Consider the following 17,999-nt stretch of genomic DNA (forward strand, 5'->3'; position numbering starts at 1 on the left):
GAGAATGCCGGCAACATGAGCAAACAACCACTTCCTAGCTAACATTATGATTTGACAGTTTTACACAATATGATAGAAAGGTGAAAATTCACTCTGAAATATCAGCTCACATCTTCTACGTATTATTTAAGCATGCACTGAATGTAATGGCGCCTATCTTGCTGTCTCTGCATCTTTAAGTTTACGCCTTTCCAATTGTATCGTGTAACACTCTCATAAGACGTAACAAGAGGGTAAATGCTAGCATTGCCTTTATCATAGGTATTTAAAGCTTCTCACTCAGTGAACCATTGGGAGCAGCATCCGTCCGTGTGTGTCCATTTAAACTTGATAATGCTAATGTACTTTGTCATAGTCATATGTCGCCTAACGTGCCCTCCTGATGATTCAGTTGAGAGGAAGAGACTATGGGAATAGCAGGAGGAGACTGCTGTACTGACACCCAAGACTTGCTAATCTCCACCTAATCTATTTTCCAGGAGGTAACTCACTCGTCTCTACTGAGGAGAAGGTCAAGAGGTAAAAAAAAAAAGCGGTCAGGGCACATCTGCATAATTCTGCATATTTTTTTGTCCTTTTCATTTGCATCACCTCAGCCTTTTGTGAGTTCTCTTCTCTTTCTGTACAAGTATATCACTTTACGATAGCTCTCTTGTTTATTGTATCTCTGTTTCTTCTTTCATTCTGCCACAGCACTTTTGTTACTCAATCAAGAGCTTCCCTTGGTTTTTGTTTAATTTGCTGCCCCACTCCTGGAGAATGATTATATCCAAGAATAAGTCTCAGATTTGATCTCCAGTTGAGAGAAGCTTCAAAAATGGATCAGGGCTGAGGGGGTTGGCATACTGCACATGACTGGGTATTTGCTTCTGCTGCTCTTGCAATACTAATATTTCAGATAGGGCTGTATGTTACATCATGATAGACTACTGATCATACACACCTTGGCCAGACCTCACTTGCAAATATGCAAAAAAATAAAAGTTCAGGATTTCTTATCCAAGCCGTTGTTCCTGATACCTTCATGGCTTAGTGTTAAAACTTTACTAGTAAGTTGCATCCCTTCATACACCATTAAGTTACACAGAGGTTTCACTAGCATTTTTTATGTCTCGGCCAAAATGGTAATTTTGACGCCACAGGAAGTTTAAATGGGGCAGGAAGACTGCTACTTAGGATGTGGTTATGTACTGACATGTGCAAGAGAGTGGTAGTTCAACATTGTGGGTAAATGGACTGTTTGTGACTTTAGAGAGCACCTAGAGTTAGTTATATGTTTTTTATTGGCACTTGTGGAGGACAACAATAACACTCTAAATTTATATGTGATTTGTTGTTTCTATCAAAACAAAGGTGTGAAAATTGAGACATTTTTTTTTCTGTTTGACCAGCATTCCTCCCAGACTGCAGTCCATCAAACATTCACCCAGAGAAGAAGTGGACACATCTGTGATCATGGATACGAGTCAGTCAACAGTAGACCTACGTCATAGTCTGGGTTCAGGGGAAGGACATGTACTGCAACACCACATAAATAGATGCTGATGTTTGAAAAAGTTAAAGCCAACCTAAACATGACTTCTGCATATGGTTGCAATTACACACATTGGGTGAGGGGGGGACCTGCTGTGACATTTGTCCTTTTGTAGGTGCTTAGGTGGGATGTTGGAGAACTGATTTAGGCCAAGTTTGCCTGTAAAACAATCAAATGTAAGTCTTGAGAGAAGCAAAATCACATCTGAGCTGAGATGGTGCTGCACTTTCCCTGAATTGCAATGGTCTGTTTGAAACAGTCGCTGTTTGTTTTTTTTGTTAAAGGTCGTGGCTGTGCCATGGTGAAAGAACATGAGGGGCTGAGCCTGGGGAGGAGGGGGGAGGAGGACGGACAAGGACACTGTGAGACCAGCAGAACAGTATTCATTCTTACTGAGACATTATATTGGGTCAGACTTCCGAATCTCAATATGAAATTGATTGGCAATCCTCCCCAGTGGCCACAGCTGGTTTGCATCCACACCGAGGAGGCAATAAGGATAAGATTTAAAATGTGGAGGAGGAATATTTGGTGGGGCCCACAAATTAGATCTAAATACATAAACCATGAGTCATGAGGCTTTCTGTCTTGGACTCAGTATCATCTTATCTGCGTCCTTCTTCCTGTTCACTTTTAGTAATTGAGTAAAGTCTTTTGTCCCAGTGTGTCACCGTTAATTGTGACAAAGGAGACATTAAGATGTTGCTGATGTTATCCAGTTGCGTTTGGTGAATTATTGGTTAACATTTTAAAGGTTGCTTTCCTGCTGCAGCCAGCTGTGCTGAAAAACAAGTCAGCAGTTGGGGAGAAATGTTACTATTTTCCCTCTTTTCCTGAATAAATGAGAAGATCAATAACAGACTTATGTCTGCTGCTTAAGATGCAACTGAAGCTAAATATATAGCAGCAGCCGGTATGCTGCTTGGCATAAGGACTAGGAACAGCAAGAAACAGTTACCTCTGTCCAAATCTGATAAAATATGCCTACAAGTGCCCTGAAAACTCACTCCTTATAACATATTATGGGTTGTTTGTTGCATTAATGTTGCTAAATAAAATAAATAAATAAATAAGCAAAATAAGCAACCTCTTCTTTGGACAGAGTGTAGCAAGCTGTTACGCACGTGCTCATCTCCTTGAGAAAATTATGTGTGTTATTTGTATATCTTCACCTTCATTAGATAGTTAAATGTGTCTACTACTGTAAACATGAAGTAGTACCGACTGTTACTTTGTTTCACGTTAGCTTTAACATGGGTCAAGATGAGGGTCGAACAGCAGAGTTTGTTTGTTTTGAGACAACCTTTGTGACATTTTCCAGAGGCATCTCATACTGATGAGGCTATTTGACCAGGTTGTCCCCATTTATAACATAGAATGAACATGCACTATCTGGTCAGGCCAAACTTCCTCTAGTCGCTTCTGCTATCTGGTCCCAAAGTTCAAGCTGACCTTTTCCCTCCTCATCCCCTCTCATCAAAAATGAGTTATTGTATTTCATGTTTCTTTATCTCCTGTGACCTTTTTTGGAACCATTGAATGTGTTTGAACACAGTATCTGGATGATTTCAACAGTTTTTCTGGCATGGATGCTTCCTTTTGTTATACCTCACAGACTTTGTGTTTACAGGAGAATGGCAAAATAATCATAATAATAATAATAATAATGATAAATAAAAAATCTTTCATTGAATTCCAAAAGATATAATCATAAGTCAGTTTTACGCCGGAATACAGCTGATTTTACCGAATGCTTTGAGCAGGTTGTGGTCCCATTGGTGGCTTTCACTCATTTATAGCTTTGGCTCTATATTTGATCATGTCAGGGCCAATATGTCAAACACTAAAAAAGCTCAGACTGACTTCAGCCTCTGGAGCTGTAGCCCCCTTTGATAACATCTATCATACAAGAATAACAGGACTCATCATTCAACCTGTTGAAACCAAGACTGTCTTTGCTAATGTTTCACTCCCATTAGCTTATAATATTATCTCAGCCAGGCATGTAGTATGTTGCTTTTTAATTAAGTTTGAAACAAAAAAAAAAGGGCAGCAGTCAGCAGTTCCAACCCTTTTATAATAAGATGAACAGAAATAACATTTCTAGGAATTAAGTGTGCAGATGTCTTATTTAAATTAATGATCAAACTGCTATATAGACCACCACAGAGCTTCTAAGATTACGTAGTGCGAGAGTATCTTTCTGGAGGGCTACAACATTCGTGCACTAAAGGGAAGTACCTCATGATCAGTGTCTGGAACTGCATACTGAGTAAATTAGCATTACACAACTTGCCCCGTCCAGCCCAGTGGTGCACCAGCTGGAAGCTGTTCTGCGCTGGCATTCAAAGTGTCTCTGAGGTGATACTGAGAGCCTTCCATCCACTCATCTGTCTTTATTCTCCACTCGGTGGCCTGGCATCTCCCCTTTTGCCATTTGTTTTTCGTTTTTCCACTGACTAATCCACAGGAATGGAGTGGCACTGAAAACTGTAACAAATACACAACGATGTACTTTGCGTTTGGATTTGTTTTCTTTCAGTCGCACCTTCGACTGGTCCATATCGCCATCAATTTTTGTTCAATGGGAGGTAGTGTTTTGTTGTGTAGCTATCGGTTAAATGAACAACATGTTCTTTAAAAACAGATGGCAGCTTTCCATGATACGACTTTCCATGAAATCTATCAACCTTACATAAACAGAAGCACTGAAGTGTGTTTGTGAATGATTAAGATGTCAAATGAATATTCCCTGGATCAGTGAATCAAGTACAATAACAACTGTGGCCTCAACCTGTGGCCAGTTGTTGTGAAGCTTAGAATAATGTGATTAAAATGAAGGGAAAATGTTGTTTTAGCCTGTTCCTAAGATCTTATGTCCAGTACTCAGATGAGAGGAAGAAGCCTTTTTTATGTGATTGATTGAGTTTCATGTATATCATAAAAAAGAGGAGGGGAAGAGGAAAGCAGAGAAGAGGTTATCACATTACATAAAGCCTGAATCCAACTGGATGTCTGCAGTCCTCACTGTGCATCACAATCTGTAAATCCAAAAGACATTGGCCTACTTTCCCCCTCTCCTTCAACTTAAGAGTTGAGACTCAGGTTGTTCTGTTACACAACACAAACCTGCTCGACGGGTTGCATTACTGTACATTTACAACCCCTCATAGTAGGTTACTGTATTCAGAGCTCGTGCTTTATTCATTTTTGGCCTTTCTTTGAGATTACATGGACACAGTGTGCACGTTGCCAAATTCATTCAGAAGGAATTCACTCAGATCTGATAAAGGCTGTGCGCACAAGAAGAGCAAGAAAGAGAGAGAGAGGGGGAGATGGCCACTCGTGGCAGGGATGCAGAGAATTAGTCTACGTTTTCAAAGAATAGATCTCAGAGTGTGCCTCCGTGTAACCTAATGGCTGTACTGGAAGTAATGGGGAACGCTGATAACACCCGAGAATAAACACGCGCACGGATACCTGCTAACGCTGAGGGGGGCTGGACATGATGGGAGGCGTTTCCAGCTCATTGCTCTCAGATGTTTCCTGCGCTCCCGGCTGTTGGTTGAAGCACCAGCCAAGCGCAGCTGCACGGGGCCGGTTACTGTACCAGCTGGCGTTGAATGCATGAAACACGGAGGGAGTTCGCTTATGAAACGGTGCCTGCATAAATGGAAATGTGAAGTCGGATTTGAAATGAGCTGCAACAACGGGAAGGCTGCGTAACTGAGACAGCACGCCGACATCGTCGAGGGATCTGGTGCGCTTTGGCACTGGAGGCGAGCACCAAACTTCACTGACGAGCTGAGCATCAGTTTACCGGCTCATTGTAAGACTAAGTATGTTTCCGTGGAATATTTTTCTTTGATGCCAGTTTATAATTATCAAATTAAGATCCAGAAAAAGGTCTAGAAAGCGACCGTGTTGTTGCTCATTTTGCTCTCTCTAACCGTGCCAATGCTGGAATGGCTTGTGGCTCTGTGCATTGTGATCCTGGTGGTCTTAATATGGCCAGGCTCCAAATATTTTCGCACCGAGAGCCAGACGAGGGCTTTGCTTCAAGGACTGGGAATTTCGCAACAGGCAACGAAGAACAAAAGCGAGAGGTGCGTCTCCGAACTCGACGGGAGCGACGGTGCCCAGGCGGCCTGTATGGGTGCCGGGACCGGCGAGAAAGCGGCAACAGTGGCACTAATCTGCAAACCGTCCGCGCTGGCCAACTATCTCCTGAAACACTGCAGGACTTTTAGTAATTACTCGCCATGTGTCGGATGGACGTGGCGGGCCAGCGCCTTCTTGCAGAGCGTATATGAGACTTGCTGGCCGTATGACAGCCCGGTTCAGTTCGTGCGGGACAACCTGCAGCTGAGCGATGATGGGCTGGTAGCCTTGGACTGGGCAGTGCCATCCTACCAGAAACGACGCAGGACTTCCAGTCACTCCACCAGTCCCATTCTGCTCATCATACCAAACTCTTTTGGGAAGATCACTAGAAATGTGTTGCAGGTAATTTGTTTGTTCTTGAATAAGATGATCGTTTTATTTAGATGACCGTACTTGAATAACCTTAAATATATATATTTAAAAAAAAAGATTAACAGCAAGTCACGCAAAAGGTGATTATAAAACATAAATCTCACAAAAAGTCATAAAAAACAAAATCCTTAACAAAAACATAAACTTCAAATATCCCACAAACCTGCATTAAGGTTAGAAATAGAAGTTTCCTTCATGTCTACAGACACTAACAGAGTCACAGTGCTGTTTTTTTTTAATTATGACACACTTATAAAAATCCATTTCTGTTCATTTCATTGATAGTGGTCATCGTATCATGATTTTTGTGGCTGCTCTGTGTCTGCAAGACAAGTCAAAAAGATGGAAATCACAGCAGCTGCATGAGAATGCATTGTGCACTATTGTTCATTGTCAATATCAACAGTAGCATTTCTACCTTTAAAAAGTAGAGCTGAAATATAGTGCAATACTAAACAATAACAGAGCATTTCAGAGGGTAGAAAGCCATATTTTATACATGAAAAATATTTAATGCATGCACAGTCAAATACTGTTTACTGTTAAGTATTTAAAGAGCCATCAGACATTCAGTTATTTAAAAGAGCCATGAAAATATATCACTTCAAATCAACAGTGTTCATTTGGGCAAAAGCAGATGAGTGTGAGCTCAATGCACAGTCAGCTCAGTTAGAAAAAAAAAAGGCAGAGCGGTTTTTTAAAAACAAAAAAGAAAGAAAGAAAGAAAGAAAAAATAGAGCAGACGCGGATGCAGCCCCTGCCTCTCAGCTGCTCTTTCAATACACTGACTGAGGTAATTGAGTGAGGGATTACAAAGCATCGCTTGACTTGAGGGGCCTGGGGAAGAGCAGCACTGCTGCACATGAATGCCTGTTGGCGCTCACACCACTGCGGGCACCTGGCATCACGGTGGCTCATTTCATTTTGCACTATTAGCTCTGTGCGCAAATCCGTCACAGGCCTGCTGTCAGACCCATGTCAGAAATAACAGCTCTGCAAGAAGTCTAACAACCAAATGTGTCTGACACGAGTCTCGAGTGAATAACTTCTTAGCTTGATCTGGAAAAGAAAAAAAAAAACGGGGGAGGGGGGTGACAAAAGAGAGTGTGAATAAACGACAAGCACGACAAAAATAGAAGAAAAACTGAGAAGTAAAACATTCTAAACATGTGGTGACTTAAAGTCTCGCCACAAGAAGAAGAAAAATAATGGAGAGATGAAAGGTAATTGTCACAATTCTGTGCCTCGTGTATTTGTGATGCTGTCAGCCAGTTACGCCTGGGAGGCCTGGAAGCTGAGGCACCACAAGGGACATACACCAATTAAGATGGCTTGTGTCACTGCTGAGATTCACAGTGTATAACCCAGTGTGTGTGTGTGTGTGACAGAAAGAGAGAGATAGAGATAAAAAGAGCTCATGTTTGCGTGGGCATACGCACAGAGAAGAGGCAGAGGGGAATGCAGACTCTTTTTGAAGGGTAAACCGACAAAGCACATTTTAGGAAGTCATGAATTTATAAATGAGCCATCTCCTCTTTAATCATTAATATCTTTAACCCGCAGTTTGCCTTATGTTCCTTTGTTTTATACAGTCTGGCATGAATCATATACATTTCCATAGTAGTCTAGGTAAACACTGATAACAGTAGTTATATACAGTATCTCCAGTGGCTTTATATTTGGGTCAGAATTTGAAATGTGTTCATCCCAAAAGATACTCACATTCATTCATTCATTCTTTCAGTCAGTCACTTAACTGGATATTTCTTAAAGCAGTAGCTCTGTATTTTGCGGAATAAGTTTATTCATTTTCTTACTGAGAGTTATACCACTTTCATATCTGTGTAGCATATTTAAAGCTACCAGCAGCTGTTCATTAGCTTAGCTTAGCAGAAAGACTGCAAACAGGAAACAGCTGGACCGGCTCTCTCAGAATGTAACAAAATCCACTGACGAGCAGATCAAAAACTCACCAATAACACGTGATATCATGTTACAGTACATGACATAGTCAGTACATAAACATGGTGTAAAAATGACACATTGTGGAGCCCCCCCCCCCCCCCCCCCCCCACTGATGAAGTGACGTAGAGGTGTTTTGTTGCCAGCATGAACATGAAGATTTTACTAGAGTCTGGTACATAATCCTGCGTAAAATCAACAGGTTTAATTTTGTTGTGCTAAGCTAGGCTAACAAAATGTCAATCTAATCAAAAAATCACACTTATCTAAACTCTCAAATCCATGCAAGTCTACGTAGACAGCTACCCACAAATATCTGCTGATCTCAACCCACTTTTAATCCTTAACATCAAACAGAGGTCATGTGGAAAGGCCATTTTAATATCATGAAGGTGTTCAAAGACATGTAGGAATGAATCCCATATTCAGTGGCCTGTGATCGCTGTTTAGAGCAACGTGTTCAAAGGCCTTAAATGTTCCCAAATGCAGACATCCAGCTGTTGCATCCACCGTGCCTCATGTGATTTACACACAAACAGTTTTATCATCATTTTGTGACCTAGTTACAGTCACAAGTGCTTTATTCAGTATGCTTGTGGCGCTTATTTCTCACATCAGGTATTTTTCATTCCTTCCAGATAGGAGGTACAGTATGATATAATCTGTTCATTATGTGTAATTTAAACTTCAAAATTGTTCTTTGTTTTCACTTTGTGATTGCTAAGATAGCAGATTTGGAATTTTTCCTCCTGGGATAGGATAATGGCTCAGTGCTCATGCAATTAAAGTGGGAAAGTTTTACCTTAAACAGTGATGATAAGATCAGTGAGAGCTAATGGCGGCCATAATACTTCATTGGTCCTAGTCAGAGATTTCTCCCTCAAAGCAACTTTTCCAACTGTACGAACATTGATAAAGGACATAGTTGCACAGATATTATGTCTGTGGTTACAAAGCACACTGTTTCCTCAAAATGAAACAAATGGAGCATCAGATGGTGTTGGTCTTGACGCTTGATTTTGAAATGGAACAATGATGAACTGTGGAAAGAGCTGATTTTTAGCTTTAGTTTTGAAATTTGCAAACTGTTCATCAGGATTTAGTAGCAATTCTGTCCATGACTCATAGGACAAGGTATCAATATTTTAACCAACCAGCACAGTAGTAGATATTAATGTACCTTAGAATATGGACCGAAAACCCCAGTTTTGTGTTCAGACTTGACAAGACCGAACAAACAGCCTATGAAAAAATTCATTTTTATGGAGGCTTGTGGAACAGGAGCTGACTTGATATGTTTTACTGTGTCTTCAATAATTGATGGCTTGATCACTTTGAAAGTGAGCCAGAAGAATAAACTGTCTTGCAACCACAAAATATATTATAAAGTTCATCGTATTGTCTGTCTTCTAAGACTCCCAAGCACTCTATAGTATGTTTTTGTGTGATTTAGTGAGTGTTTTAGCTCACCACTTTTCTGCAGCAGTGCTGCCATGTTTTTAATCTGGATTTTTATCATGTGTTTGTGCTGTCTGAAATAAGTAGTGAATAGTTCATCCACAGACCAGTGATGAAAAGTCGTATACAGTCGTAAGTTGGAAGTTGAATTTGAATTATTCAACAAAACTGTCATAAACAATATATTCTGTTGGCTGTGCTGCTGCATATATCTAACTGTTCAGCTCAGAAGAGCAAAACTACTGCCTGGACATGTATTCCAGGCCTGTTGGAGAGTACTTAGACAAACTACTGACCTGTATTGAACATTGTAGCGGCAGGCTTTGTTGCCTCTAAAAGGCTTTTAATCAAATAACAGCCTTAATTTAATTTGATCTGCGGTCACACGTTAAGACGAAGGTGCTGAAGTTTGTTTACCCTAAAGGTGGTTTCAGAGGAGGAGATCACATATGCTCTAAAAGGAATATTGTTGAACTTGAGGACTATTTATGTCTGTGTCACTCTTTCAGCACAGGAGATGAGAGTAACTGCTGCCTCTCGCCTGTGTGTAGGAGAGCTGCCATGTTGTCCAGTGTCTGGAGTCCCTGCTGAAGGAATCTGTTACTGACCTGAGAGTTTATCAGCTGTGGGAGAAAACTATGATCTAGACTAAGAGGTCGTTATTATATTTATTGGTAATCAATAGAAATCCACATCCACATCATTGCCACATCCACAAATGACATCACTCTTCCTGACTACCACTGCTAACAATCAGAATCAGAAATACTTTATTGATCCCTGGGGGAAATTGGGTAAAGACTTCTATTTTATTTGATATTTTGGTTACTTTACACCACGTTGCTGTATTAATACCTGAGCAGGCTGGACGAAATCACTTCGCACTCAGTTCACCTAATTTAATCTCAGCTGCAACATTCAGGGCCCTGGCTCTCATATGCCGTTTAAATTGCAAAACATCTAATCGTTTATCCCAATATCTTTGGGAATTAAAATGAACTCAAATGATTCATATTCATTTGAAACTGCTCTCCTCCCCCTCCTCTCACAAGCTCCTTTTGAATCACAATCATTCAGACGGTATAGAGGGAGTTGGGGAAGAGGCTAATGAATGAGTGAATGAATGATGTTCCGGTGTATTAGCTCTGCTCTGATGTGCTCTGCTCTCGTCATCTATGCGGTCGTGTAAATCCTCTTTTTGTAAAGACAACCGGAAACTGGCAAAAATGCCTCTGCGATCTTTCTCAGCTGGTAAATGTTTAATGCTTTGATTCCATAGCTCTTCCCCGCTGTCATCTCTGCAAATTTAAAGAAGAATGTCACTCATTTCAAAGCTGGCTGTTTATTTGTCTCCGACCGCAAATTTTGGGATGAGAAACCTCTTGCGGTGAGATGAAGCAGAGTGACACTGCAAATCCAGAGGGAAGGCGAATCCTCTCTTTGTGTTTCCAGACATTGGAATGTGTTTGAATAATTCATTGCGAAGGTAATATTCAGAGCCTCGACAGGAACAGTCTCTCATTTTCATTTCTGCGCTGCATGGAGAGCTTTTTAATGTAAATTAAACACTTAAGTTACAAGAGTTATTTCTCCCAGTTTGTGCAGGCTTGTTTGATGATGTGTCATGAGTATTTTTCTTTTGAGGCTCTTCTTTTTGCATAGAAATCAATATATCATACACTATATAGACAAAAGTATTGGGACACGTGACTGTTACACTTAGCTACTTGGACTTTGGTGTGGACTTGGTAGCCCCTCCTTTGCTTTGCACACTGGGACACAGTCATGCTGAAATAGAAAAGGGCCCTCCTTAAACTGCATAGCATTGTCCAAAATGTTTTGGTACAACCACCTGAATTCAATAACGAGGTGTGGCTGAATACTTTTGTCTATATAGTGCATGAAAATCTGTATATCAACACTTAGGATTGAATGAATGAACGCGAAGTGGCGTTTGCAATAAGTTAAACTGCAGCCAAAGTTGCGCTATACAAAAGTATTATATTTACTTTGCTTTCCATCCTTAACACCACTGCAGGCATAAGGCTAGTAAACATGCAGAAAAAAAAAAGAAACACCAGCAGAGCTGTTAGATATGCAAAGATAAAATCCTTGCATTAAACATTATGAAACACAAACAAAAAAACGATGCTAAACATTTGTGCCTGGTTTGGTTGTGCAGAAGATTTTTACAAATTCGAAAGAAATGTTCAGTGGTACCTGCTTTATGAAATTGGCTTGTTATTGTAATGTGTTATTGCCATCACTTTTACATAAAGCTGTATGGAGCCATACACACAAATTGATGATGTTTTGCACACAGAAGTTCATAAACTTTGAGGATATTTCATTCTCACACATTCTGCACAGCCTTTAAAGAATAATAAAATGTTTTTATGTGCTGAATAAACACTGATGAACAAGATTTACACTTTTCTGTTAAAGAAACATGACAAAGACGTTTTACTTGTCTTTTAGCTGTATCATATTTTTATTATTCATTCATTCAGCATCAGTGACGGCAGAACAAATTTCTAATATTGTCACGCCAGCATCAAAATAAACATAGTGATCATAGTTCACAGTGGAAGAAAAAAACGAGCAGTGATATTTCCCTCCACAGTGCAGCTTACTGAAAGGGAAGACTTCCTGCCAGGGACATGAGATCACAGGTTTCCATACTCAAACTCCTTCTGCTCTCATGTGCCAGCTTTGCTCCTTGCCCAGTTCATACAGAGCTGCATATCACAGGTTGCTGTCTGTGCTAAACAGTGTGCTGTGGGCTTCATGGGCATCACCACAGTTAATGAGATTGTACACAGTGTTAGCCTTCACCAGGGCCTCCACAGCATCTGAGAACCACCTCAAACACCTGATGTTCTCTACTTGAAGGCCAAGTTACACCATCCTGGCTTATCCCCCACTACTACTACAGCACACTTTTTTTGCAGGAGGGTAACTTCTCATATATCAGTAGTTTACCTGGTTATGGCCTCATCATCTGTTTTTGCATGTCCAAATATGGATTGCTTGGTCAGCTGTAAGAACTGACGTAGCAAGCAAGCAGACACTTTTAATGTTCATGTTAAGCTGATGTTAACAATCAGCAAGAGAAGGCTTTTTCTGCCATGTTTTGCCACTGATATTCACTTATTTGGGCTCCTCTCTTAGGTATTGGACCAAACACAAGTCCTCACAATGTAAATCATTAAATATTAGGGTGAAGACTTGCTTCAAGGTTAGGTTGAGGTAAGGGTTAGGCAAGTAATGTTTATTGTTATGGTTAGGTGGTGGTCAAGCCTCCAGGAAGTTAATGTAAGTCTATGTAATGTCCCCAAAAGCGATGGAAACACAACTGTGCATGTGTTTCTGCATGTGTGCATGTGTGTGCACTTGTGTGTGTGTGGATGTGTTCATTTTCAGTGTTTTCATTTGCCCCAGGAGCTGGTTAAAAGGTAGTGCCATATATTTTCAAGAGCAGCTGCAACTGACATTTGGAGGAACAGAATGGAGGCATTGTATAATTCTGTGGTTGTAATATCATCTGGCCTCAAAAAAGGATTTCTTCATGTAGACATAGCATATGTAACATACACTGTATATTCTACAGTAAACATTAAGCCATTTCATGTCTTTTCTCTGGAAAACTTCAGCAAATCTCAAACACTTGAACATTAGAGAAGACACGCACATCCTTTTATTTATTAATGTTTTTACTTATTCATTTTTTTTTTTACTCACTCTTTCTGCAGTTGTGTGAGACGGCGCTGTCCCATGGTTACCTTCCGGCAGTTTTCAACCGCCGTAGCCACAATGGCACCCCCCTCACTACCCTCAAACTGCAGCAGTTCGGTGACCCTGCAGATCTGCGCGAGGCTGTACGCTACATTCGCTACCGACAGCCTGCAGGAAGACTGTATGCAGTGAGTGAGAGCACCGGGTCAGGCCTTCTCCTGTCTTACCTGGGGGAGTGTGGATCATCCAGCTATGTGACGGCAGCAGTCTGTCTGTCCCCTGTGTTCCGCTGTCAGAGCTGGTTTGAGAGCGGGCTGTGTTGGCCCTTGCAGTGGGCGTTGGTGCTGTACCAGAAGATATGTCTCAGCAGGTATGCAAGGAGGGAGAAAAACTGCAGAGGGAGGGAAACATGTTGGCATAGGTGAGATACTGAGGGATGGAGGGCAAAATAGTAATGACACCTGGGAACAACATATCACCAGTGAATTGAGAGACTCAAAGGAGCACATAGTTTGTAGGCTTTCAAAGGGTGATTCTAGTTCATTGCAACGTACATCTTAATTATACATTGTATCTGTTGCTTGTGATAACATTGTCTTCACCAAAGTAATTGAGGAAATCTGAGAGCGCAGCAACATCACTACAGCAAAGTCTCGTAAGGTAAATAAATCAACATTTTAGCCGGAATTAGCTAGAATGAATGTGATTGCACCTGAAATGTCAGCAAAAATACTAATTTTAGTACAATACAAATATAGCAGACAGGATAAATGGATAAATCAAAATTGAACCAGAAAGGTGAAGTGCTAGAAGTGAAGGCAACTCTTTTAGGTATCTTTTAGGTTGTTGAAGATGTTTCACCTCTCACCCAAAAGTCTTCTTCAGTTCTAAGACTGAGGGAGGGTATTTAGTGGGGTTGTTACCTAAGGGGTGGTCCTAAGGATCACTGACACTTTGTGACATCATGTGAGTAGTTATGGTCACATGACTGAGAACCTACATTGACATATGAACCAGAATAATGTTCAGCTATACTGGGAGTTTGTTAAAAAAAACTTGCTGGATTGTCTAACTGCTCATGCATCTTGTGCGTTGCTGCGTTCCCAGATGTTAGCAATTGACAAAGCACTTACCAATAGGAACTACAAGCAACAGCATTGTATGAAACAGTACAGATCTAGATATATAGATGCAGTACAGTATATTTATAGCTGCAGGTATGTAGTATATATCAATTCAGTCCTTTTAGAAGTTGGTTTATTTTATTTATTACTTTTGGAGAGCATTATGAGTTTTGATCTTAATAAAACTGCTGCAATAGAAAATCTTAGAATGCACTGAAACAAACAAAATTTTGTCAGCTGGAGGGGAGACGTGGTAAGAGGATTGTAAGAAAAACAGATGCAAGTACTCACTGACCATTTACTGGAAAGGCACAGGCAATTAAGGATGCAATCAAGTTACTGTAGCAACAGATGGCCTGCTCAGTGTCAAGTCATTGATTCTGAGAGACATCGTGACCCAGATAAAGTTTCTCAAATCAATGCCATGAAGGCAATACAAGCCCCTTGCAGCTCTTCAAAATTGATTTACTGGTTTTCTCTTGTTGTCTCTCCTTATTTGTGTGCCTGTGTTCTTCTTTGTGTGTGTGGTCGGGTGATATGCACAGGTACAAGACGGTGCTGGGTGAGACCATGCAAACAGACGCCCTGTTTTCTAGCTCCTCCTTACGTGGCCTGGAGGAGTCCTTGTTCTGTCAGACTGCGCATGCGAACTCTGCACCAACAGGGCCCGGTAGTAGCAACAATACCTCAGGTGTGTGGGATGCTTACTGGGAACGAAATGAACCCTTGAGGGATGTGGATGAAGTGGCTATTCCTGTTCTGAGCGTGTGCGCTCAGGATGACCCTGTCCGAGGTGACACACAATCCACGGTGCCCTTGGAACTCTTTGAGACAAACCCACATTTTTTTCTCCTGCTAACTGAACGTGGAGGCCACTGCGGTTTCTCCACCCAGTCCGAGGGGAGCACTGCTGGTGCATCTGGTGCACTCAGCCCTGCAGTTTTGCCGAACAGCGGGGCGGGGACCTGTGGGAGCAACTGGAGCCACAAAGTTGTGCTGGAATTTTTCAGGGCGACCACAGACTTCTTTGCTGCAGAGGAGAGAGCAAAGCAGCTTGCCGCAAGAAGGAGAGGGATTGGAGGAGTAACAGGCGGGAGGGCTTTCCGCCACCGCAGCATCAGTACATGTAAACGAATGCCAGCGTGTTCCCATAATATCCATGCCATTTACAATTGGCAGAGATCCTATACACGATGAGGGAGCTTAATGGAAGTTAATGGACTCCACTGATGCCTTCTGATAGTGTTTGAATTTGGGATGTGAAGGACTCCAGCTCTCTGCCCATGTGACACTCTGTTTCAAAGTGTTAAGGTAGACAAAACAGAAAATTGCAGAGACTGTGAAGAACTGAGCTCTCAGAGTACTTGTTGTTCTCCCTCACTTGATGTGAGCCATAAAACACAAGGATAGAGAAAAGATCATGACAGGCCACAAGCTTGCATGTAGTTGTCGACACCAAACTCTCAAGATGGATGGCTATATATTTTTCTACACACAGATAGAAATTTCCTCACTGCCAGCTGTTAATACTGAAAGATCTGCCTCATATTTTACATACCCTGGTACGTTTGCAACCATCTTTTTATCTCTGACAGGATATTTATTGGCAAGCAAAAGTGTTGGAAGTCTTGCCTAGAGCAGAAAATTCAGTAAAACTTTGAAATTAATTCGAGCTAAATGTGAAATGAGTTTAATGAACCCATTCAGTGTTATTGTGCACATTAAAGAGAGTTTACTGTATATATTATTGGATATTCTCTTTGGTATTGGGAAATATTCTCTGATGCCCAGAATAGAAGAATTCATGTGTGATGTTCAATCCTGTCAGCTTTTAGAGGAAAGTCTGTGTAATGAGGTTATATTTTAATGAGCTTGGTGGTTGAAAGACCTTTGTGAGTTTTATTTAAAACCAGGGCTGCTCAGGATCTGAAGGTGGTGAAGATGTGAGGGTGGCTGGATTTGCTGAAGTGGAGCGTTAGAGACTCAAGTCTCCAGAAATGTTGTTAAAATTGTTTATCACTATCGTGCATTAAGCTAATAAATTGTACAGATTAAAATGATACAAAGTAATAAATATTGTGTTGAAAATGTTCAGAAGAGAAACACTTAAAAGGGCAGCACAACTGTTAAATATGCAGGAAGAGGCCAAGGTTCTCATTTTTGTCTTCTTTTGTCTACACCTGTTAAATGTGTTATCTTATGGGGTTGAAATAAAAAATCCATAATACATCACCCAGGATGGACAGACTTGAGGTTTACACTTTGTTTGGGAAATGTGTTCTGAAAAACTGCATCCATTGTTATATTTCCACTACAGGTAAGAAAAATTCCTCCCTACATAATACCAACGTGTTGCATAATCTTTTTCTCAAGTTCTCATTATTTTTGCTTATAATCATCTTCATTTACAAAGCACATCTGCAGTCTTGTCAAACCCCTGCTGAGTCAGTGCTCACAGACACTCGGGCACAGTCCCCACAGCCATTCCATGCTGCAGTGAGTCTGCCCACTGAGCCTGATCCTCTCAGACAGCTGGCACACAACAGTGTACATACAGACACACAGCAAGTGTGTGCAGGTAGACACACTGTCAGCAGGGATCCTCGCCATCACAGACCCACACAGAAGACACAGTTTCATCACAATAAATGTTGGCTTTTGTTGGCCTCAAGTAAATGAAGCCATTAAGATTGACTTGCCCTTTCCAACTTTGCTTATTCAATTCAGCCCCAATAGTCTGCCCCGGTTATCTTGGACTGATTTAATCAAAATGACTGATATTTAATTAACAAAGAACTTGACATTCCCATCATCTTGATGAAACTAAATCGTAGGTTATTTAAATTGAGGCACACGCTCTGTTAGGGCTTTGTTGGGATGGCTATAAGAGGAAATGTAATGTATGTAAATACACAATGGATACCACATCATAATCTACATGGAAACTGAAAGGGTACTCAGTGAGCGAATACTTCTACTACGTCTTCCACTCTTCAGTGATATGCAAATCTGCAAGCACAACCATAACTAAATACTGTATGTCTGGATATATTTACTATTTCTCTCTGTCATGGATTCATAAGAGCAGGAATATGATTCATGCAAGTATGTGAATGCAAATGACAACACCTGGCCCAGCAGGCACAAACGCCACAGTAATAAAGAAACGTGGCACCTGTTGAGGAATGGCTGCCAGTGGCACAGAATGAAGAAAATAGAAATTGATCAGGACAGAAGAGGTGCCCAAGTGTTGCAAATATGCTGAGGCATATGGAGTCGGACATGTTCAGCTACAACTGGTCAGCCATGGTTGTTTCGAGCTGATGTTAACCAGAACACAAGGTTCAAAGGTGAAATTCAAGTGAAAGGCTGGTAATGTAAACATTTATTCAGAAAATAGACAATAGAAAATTCTTTGCACTCAGGCGTCGGTTCAACTAACAAAAGTTGACAACATAGAAAATCACCACATTTATTAAAGACACAAATGTAAATATGCAGCTTCTTTTTGTAATTTATCTCCACAGTTGTGGAGGTTGTGCGTTGGACCCTTAAAGTGTGTTGAACTGGGTTGTATGATTCAGTGATATTTAAAATGCTTTAGAAGTTCTGTTGGAAACCCAGGATTAATTTTCGATGGACAACAAATG

The 17,999-nt window shown here is 40.9% G+C and overlaps 1 protein-coding gene and 1 long non-coding RNA gene across 2 annotated transcripts; both read left to right on the plus strand.

Moving 5' to 3' along the window:
- Positions 1 to 477: 477 nt before the first annotated feature.
- On the plus strand, positions 478 to 2,460 carry LOC124059986. Its single transcript, XR_006843471.1, has 3 exons — positions 478 to 519; positions 1,392 to 1,465; positions 1,819 to 2,460. It is a non-coding gene; the product is annotated as an uncharacterized LOC124059986 (long non-coding RNA).
- Positions 2,461 to 4,855: 2,395 nt separating this feature from the next.
- Positions 4,856 to 17,798, plus strand: abhd15a (abhydrolase domain containing 15a). Its single transcript, XM_046389580.1, has 3 exons — positions 4,856 to 6,040; positions 13,243 to 13,595; positions 14,895 to 17,798. The coding sequence occupies exons 1-3, from the start codon at positions 5,492 to 5,494 to the stop codon at positions 15,544 to 15,546; spliced, it is 1,554 nt and encodes a 517-aa protein (XP_046245536.1). The 5' UTR covers positions 4,856 to 5,491; the 3' UTR covers positions 15,547 to 17,798.
- The last annotated feature ends 201 nt before the right edge of the window (positions 17,799 to 17,999 follow it).

The sequence above is a fragment of the Scatophagus argus genome, chromosome 5, assembly GCF_020382885.2.
Source record: "Scatophagus argus isolate fScaArg1 chromosome 5, fScaArg1.pri, whole genome shotgun sequence".
In the NCBI taxonomy this organism is placed as follows: Eukaryota; Metazoa; Chordata; class Actinopteri; family Scatophagidae; genus Scatophagus; species Scatophagus argus.

Bases quoted from the DNA above. Each gene is read 5' to 3' on its own strand.
- abhd15a (XM_046389580.1), top strand. From the start codon at position 5,492: ATGCTGGAATGGCTTGTGGCTCTGTGCATTGTGATCCTGGTGGTCTTA. The intron at 6,041-13,242 runs GTAATTTGTTTG...CTCTTTCTGCAG, and splicing joins TCACTAGAAATGTGTTGCAG to TTGTGTGAGACGGCGCTGTC. The intron at 13,596-14,894 runs GTATGCAAGGAG...TGATATGCACAG, and splicing joins CAGAAGATATGTCTCAGCAG to GTACAAGACGGTGCTGGGTG.